Source organism: Ursus maritimus, unplaced genomic scaffold (genome assembly GCF_017311325.1).
Source record: "Ursus maritimus isolate PB19 unplaced genomic scaffold, ASM1731132v1 scaffold_12, whole genome shotgun sequence".
NCBI lineage: Eukaryota > Metazoa > Chordata > Mammalia > Carnivora > Ursidae > Ursus > Ursus maritimus.
In genome coordinates, this window is record NW_024423564.1 from 61,411,844 (window position 1) to 61,418,515 (window position 6,672).

The 6,672-nt window shown below is 46.8% G+C and overlaps 1 protein-coding gene across 1 annotated transcript in view; it reads left to right on the plus strand.

The window, feature by feature from the left end:
* Nucleotides 1-4,934, plus strand: part of LRP8 (LDL receptor related protein 8) — a 79,073-nt gene extending 74,139 nt beyond the window's left edge. The window contains 2 exon segments of the mRNA XM_040627283.1: nucleotides 937-1,113; nucleotides 3,398-4,934. Of these exon segments, the coding sequence (XP_040483217.1) occupies nucleotides 937-1,113; nucleotides 3,398-3,436 (216 nt within the window). The 3' untranslated portion in view covers nucleotides 3,437-4,934.
* The last annotated feature ends 1,738 nt before the right edge of the window (nucleotides 4,935-6,672 follow it).

The window sequence follows — 6,672 nt, forward strand, 5'->3', positions numbered from 1 at the left end:
TTCCTTCCTTCCTTCCTTCCTTCCTTCCTTCCTTCCTTCCTTCCTTCCAACATTTATCAAGAACCTACCATGCGCCAGGCACTATTCTAGGCCCCGGGGACACAGAAATGCTGGGGTGGGTGGTTGGGGTGGAAATGTATCAGGACCACCTCGTAGCTAGAGGCTCTTCCTAAGGTAAAGAAGCCAAATGTGTTTCTTCCTGCTGAGTAAGTCTTCAGAACCCTTGGCCTGGAAGGGTAACTGTGGCCATGCAATTCAAATGTATTCATTTCAACAAACGCTGTATGCTGGCTGCGAGCCAAGCGCGGCCCTGGATATGGGGCTTCACAAGGAAGGAAGGAATGTACCCGCTTCCGAGGCGCTGGTGGGGGTGAGAGTCACTAACTGTTGTATAGCCGTGTGCGTTGCGCATTGGTGGAGCTCAGGAGTCTCTCTTCCAGGAAGCTTTCCCTGGTTTCTTTGTTCTTCCACAGCCTCTCTCCGTCACAGCACCTGTCACACTGTAGTCAACTTGTCTTTTTGCTCATTGGTCTCCCCACTAGACTGTGAACTTGAGGGCAGGATCATTTGACTCATCTGTTTCCCTGGTGCCTAACACAGCGTAGCTGGCTCCCAGTACACGTTTGCTGGACAAATGCTGTGGGACCATCAACAAGGGAGCTGCTAATTCTGTTTGGGAAACCAGGCAGGGAATGTCTCACGGAGGCTGTGATAGATGAACAGTAGCCTTGAAAGGTTACCAGCAGTTTTTTGGCAAGAGAAGGAGGAAAATGGCATTCCAGAAAGAAGCATGTGCAAAGGCTAAGGGGTACAATAGGACCTAGCTTGTTGGGGGAGCAAGGACCACAAAGTGTCTGAAGCAGATGTCATGGTCGCATAGCAGAGTCAGGGGGCTGAGTGTGACCTCCTAGGTCATCCAGTCCATCCCCCTGTCAGGCAATCAGCAACTTTGATCACCCAGTGTGGGCAGAGCCCTGTCTTGGGGAGACCAGAGAACTGGAAGACCCAGCCCCTGCCCTCAAGGAGCTGTTTGTCTTGCCGGGGGAACCAAGGTCACAGCTGCACCAACTCCCGAAGAACCCTCTTTCCGAGCTGCCTGTCGTCAAGTGCAAGGTAGGGCAGTGCCACTTTGAGTCTGAGGGGCTGGCGAGTGAGGGCGTGAGCCTAGGCAGGTGCAGCCAATCCTAGAAGGCGTTCTGGTCCTGGAAGGCTGCACGTTGTAAGCTGGGTGCTGGGGCAAAGAGGAAAGATGAGTTCTTTGCAGACCGAGGAAATGGCGTGTGGAGGAAATGATCAAGTATGGGGCAGAGCAGACTACCTTCGCCACGGAAGCACATTATTCATGAAGGGGAGGCATGGGAAGTGAAGTTGAGCAAGTGAGGAGGGCTGGCGGGTGGCCTTGAGACTTAACCTCGGCCAATCACGCGAACAGGCACTGGACCAAGTTTTACGGACTGGGGTGGGGGCCCAGTGGAAGAAGCGTTGAGCGTAGCCTGAGGAGCTGGCTCCCAGTTTCACTGCGCCGTAGCCTTGTGGCCTTAGTCGCTTCTCTCTGCTCACTTCTATTTGTAAAATGGGAATGATAACCCCCATTCCATCTCCCTCCTAAATTCATAGCGTTCAGGCGAGAGAGCACACGTGCGAGAGCTTTTGTGAGTCACAAAGCACTCTACACGTGTCAAGTGGCGTTCTGTCCCAAGGAGCAAATAATCCCTCCGGAGGAGCTATTCCGGAGGCATCTGAGGCCCGAGGAATAAGCTCCCGCCAGCAGCAGAGAAATAGAGTAGGAGAGGAAAGAAATCGACTTTTAGTGAAAACCTCCTGTGTGTCGGACCTGACTCGGTGTTTTATGTACATTTCCTTGTGTAGTCTTCACAGTAACGTTATAAAGTTGATATGATATGCCCCATTTTGCAGATGAGGAAACTGAGACTAGAGAACTTGAATAACTTGCCTAGGATCACAACTAAAAAGTGGCAGGACCAGGATAAAAACTCCAGTCTGTATGTACACAAAAGTCCGTGTTCTTTCCACTTACACCATGGGGGAAATAGCCTGGGAGCTCTGAGAATCAGATCTCTCAACAACCTGTTCTCCTCCCTGTCCTTCTCTCAGGTAGCTCCACCACCACTGCCTTTGGTCTAGAGATCTGTCTCGGAGAGAGTGGGAGGGTAACTGGACAAAAGAAGAGAGTCTCCAGTGTCTGTGCTGGTAGAGCAAGGCCGTGGCATTCACGCAAAACCACAAATAACCCAAAGATGATTTGAAAGGCAGCAGGGTCGCTTTGAATTGGCTGTAGGCTGTCCACAGATGGGAAATGCTAGTCTGGTTCTATTATGCTGGTCAGGTTGATCTAGAATACTTTGGACCCCACACGTGTTAAGCACTCTACAGAGATGATCTCATTTGGTTTCTCAACAACTCTATGTGGTAGGTCCTCCCATCTGACAGATGGTAAAACCAAGGCTCAGAGAGGTAAAGTGGTTAGCCCAAATTCACTTAGGTAGGAGAAAGATACTGAAATACTGGGGTCTGCCCAAAGGAGTGTACCCAGGAAATGGAAGAGTGGGAAACAGGATTACAAACAGACCCAGTTGGGGAAAGCTAGATGTATAGCCTGGAGGACAAAACACTCAGAAGGAAAGGAAGGGAACTCAGACACTGTCTGCAGATTTCAGGGTTTGTATAGAACTCTCTGAGTCTAAGAGAATCGGGGAACATCAGAATATTTAGAGAAACAGAACTCTTGTCAGTAGAGGAAACAGGTTAAGTCCACTGTCCACTGCTCCAATGGAATAGACCAGCTCAGGGGTTAATGGGCTCAGCCCACTAACAGCCATTTGTGAGGGGAAATCTAGCATCTAATGACTAGAAAGTAGGGTTGAGGGACAGAGGATTGAGTGTAATTGACCTGTATCGCCTTCCGATTCTGTGTAAGCAGTTAGGAGGGGCGCGGCAGATCGCCTGCCTAATAGTGACTCACAAGCTAGAGACAAGGAGCTAACGGCCTGGGAGTAAACATTTGCCAGAGCTAACCCACTGATGTTGAAGAAACCTAAAATCCTATAAGGAAGGACTGAGGAAGTGGGGATCTCCACAGCACTCCTTTACAACGAGACAGAGAATGCTGGAGAAAGCGACAGCTCTGGATTCACAGGGGTCTGGGTTCAAATGTTAGTTCATCCACTTGCTTTGTGACCCAGGACAAGTGTTGTTAAAGCTCGTTGAGTCTCCGTTTCCTCATCTGTAACGTAAATAGGACAAAGCTGTCTCTTGGGGTAGTGTGAAGATTATGTGAGCCAATGCCTGTGAGGTAATAGAATGACTGCTGCCTCGTGGGGACTCAGTAAATAGCTCCTGTGGGTCTAATGGCGATTTCTTTGCTCTGTCTCCCCAGCGAGTGGCATTAAGCCTTGAAGATGACGGACTGCCCTGAGGATGGGACCACTCCCTTCGTGCCTCACAGAACTCAGTCCCATGCACTACACTCTCTGGATGGTGTATGCCTGGATGAAGGGGTTTCTCTATGTGGGTCTGTGTGAGTGAGCGTGTGTGTGTGTGTGTGTGTGTGTGTGTGTGTGAGATTTCTTTTTAATTTATGTTGCGGAAAGGTAACCACAAAGTTATGATGAACTGCAAACATCCAAAGGATGTGAGAGTTTTTATATGTATAATGTTTTATACACTCTTTAACTGGTTGCACTACCCATGAGGATTTCATGGACTGGCTACTGCTGAGTGACTAACATGATATATAACCAAATGGGGCTGATGGTACAGTAGCTTACTCATCATTTTAAAACTATATTTACAGAGGGCATTTGGTTCGGGGGGGACTTTTTTAGGTTTTGGAGTTTGGGGTTTGATTTTTTTTTTCTTAGTAATATGAAATGATGACGCTTTGTGGCTATCCATCAACATAAGTGCAAAAAAGAAGAAAACACTTCAACTCCCTCCCCCACTTAGATTATTTATTAACATATTTCAAAAATAAGATTAGTTCTATAAATAATTTAGAGACACGAGAGTATTTATTTTTGGTATGAGTGGCCCACCATGCAGACTGTGTGTGCGTTTACGTTTCTATGTGTGTGTGTGTGAGAGAGACAGATCTGTAGAGAAGAGGCGCACCTGTGGCTGTTCGAATCCATACGGAGAAATACGTTGGAAAACAGTCCACGGAGGGGTATCTGTAGTTTTCAGAGAAATATTTGGGAATTTGGCTCAAAAAAATGGATGCCGTGGCTTGCGTAAACACGTAGTGGAAGAGGCAGATCTTTTCCACCTCTGGCAACTCCTGGGACCCTAGTCAGTCAGGCACAGGCTTTCAGGTGCCCCACGGCTGCTGTGACTCCCACTTGGGCTTTCTCTTCTGTGGCTGAGGCCAGTGCGCAGACTTCACACGGTGCCAGAAGTTCTCGGGAGCTCGGGCGCGAACATGCCCAAACCTCGGCTACTCCTTGTTTTAAAGTTAGACATTTCAAGTAACTTCCTTTTCCTTCAGGATGCTCGGGTTGAACTCATTATGTTTCCTCGGAAGCACTCCTAGGGTGCCGTCCTTACTCGTGGAGAGAGCTAAGTGGAGACATTTCTAGAACAGCCCAAGTTTCCTGTAGAGACTGGCTCAGGCGCTGAACCTCTGAGATACGCAGTGGGTGAGAGTAAGGACGGTGGAATAGGTTCTGTTACATCTCGTTTTCTCCCTTTCCCTTACTCTCCGCCATTCCCTGTAAGTGGGGGGTGACTACACAGGCCTGCTACCATCGTGTGTTCATATAGATGAAAGTAGCTTTTGACTTAAGTCAGAAAAAGTGGCCAAACTTGAAGTCCTGCGAGGGGGAAATGGCATACGCAGCATTATAGTATATTGGCTATATATGTTCACACAGGGATTTGGTTTACTACTTTGTAAATAAAAGGAAAAATTCTGGGTATATGTATAGATTTTTTTTTTTCATTATGGACACCTTTCTTTGTTTTTCCTGGGTGTTGGAAGAGGTGGGAGAAGTGCTCTTTTTTCTTTGTGGGGTCTACCATTGAAAACATAATCCTGCGGTCCAGAAGGAATTCTGTCCTCACCGGCTCTCTCATCCAAGATCTGATCTTTTCTTAACTCTGCTGTTCTGCCACTTCACTCCCACCAGGCAGCCAGGGACAAGACATGTGAACAAATTGAACAAATTCTGACACCCTTCCCCTCAACAGCCCCCAACTCAATGAAGCTCAGAGGTCTCACCAGCTTGATACCCTTCGCACTTCCAGGCAGGCATTCGGGAGTTCTGTAACCTTGCTCCTAGAACCTTTCTCCACATCACTCATGGTCTCCTAACTTCTGAGAAAAACAACTGTGTTCTGGAGCCTCGGCCCTATGCTCTGCGTAAACAAGCAATTTCCTCATGATACACACGTGTTGTAGTCCTGAAACATTCATTGAGAGGCAATTGACCTAGAGACCAATACCAAATAGGATTTTAAGAACAGGTGGCCAACTCCTATGGAGCTTAATCACTTCCTATTATTCTTTCAAGAATGGAAAGTAAAATTATTTTTGACTGAAGAAAAATGACAAAAAACATTTTGAGATTTACCGAAACAAGCAACTTTTTCTATGACCTGCCTCCAAAGAAATAGAATCTCCTGGGGAAATGAGAGCAACGACTAATGGGTAGTTTCTAAACTTTCAGTCAGATCCTGGCCTTCACAGAAAAACAACAACAACAACGAATGGAGTCAGGATGGCTCAGCCTGAGACCTCAAAATGACGATGAACCACGGCTTTCTCAGAGACATGCGTGTTTCCTGAATATGCTTCAGCTGCAGTTTGGAAGAGGCAGCTGTGGGACAAGCTCCAGAAGGCGAATTGCAGAATCCTCACGTGTCCGACGGTAGTCAGTAAGATGAAATCTGAAGAGGTCAGGTCCATCCTCCCTCTCTAGTCTTGGAGGCGTCCGAACCTCATTTTGAGGTGTAATGCATTTCTGTTGCCTTTTGCCCCTGTGCTCTCATGTATCTACAGCCAATAACAGATCATAGTCATTGGACTACAGAGCTGGAAGGAAACCTAGAGATCATGCCAGGAGGGTAGAAGATTTATCAGACTTTTTTTTTTTTTTTCTCTGTTTGGAAGAAACTGGTCCCAGACCTTTTCCTCCCTTTCCTTCTCCAGGAGACTACTTTGGGCTGCCTGAACACTGTACCAAACCTGCTACCTGTTTAATGGCCTATGCTTCCAGTGGAATTGTGAAGACACTGGTAGAAAGAGCCTTCCAGAAATAGAAAACTAACATTTTATTTATTTACTCTTGATAGCATGATTATTTATAAAATAGCTTGATGAGATCGGAATTAAATTTATGGCAATAAGTACTATGATCCTTCCAATTTTCTCTGTGAGTGCAGTATTGACTCCATTGAAAACATAATCCTACAGTCCATTCAGTGAAATCATTTGCCAGGTACCAATTAAGTGCCGGGCAATGCAGATGGACAGGTCACTCAAGTGTTTTCTGTCCTAATGGAGTTCACAGTAACAATAGGGGAAGACACGTGGAAACAAAAAAGGAATAGATTCTTTTCAGAGTACTATTAAGGCACAAAGGAGAGAGAGGTCATTTCTACGTAAGGAGATGAGGAATGGGGTCAAGAAAGGCATTGTAGAAGTGACCTTATGCT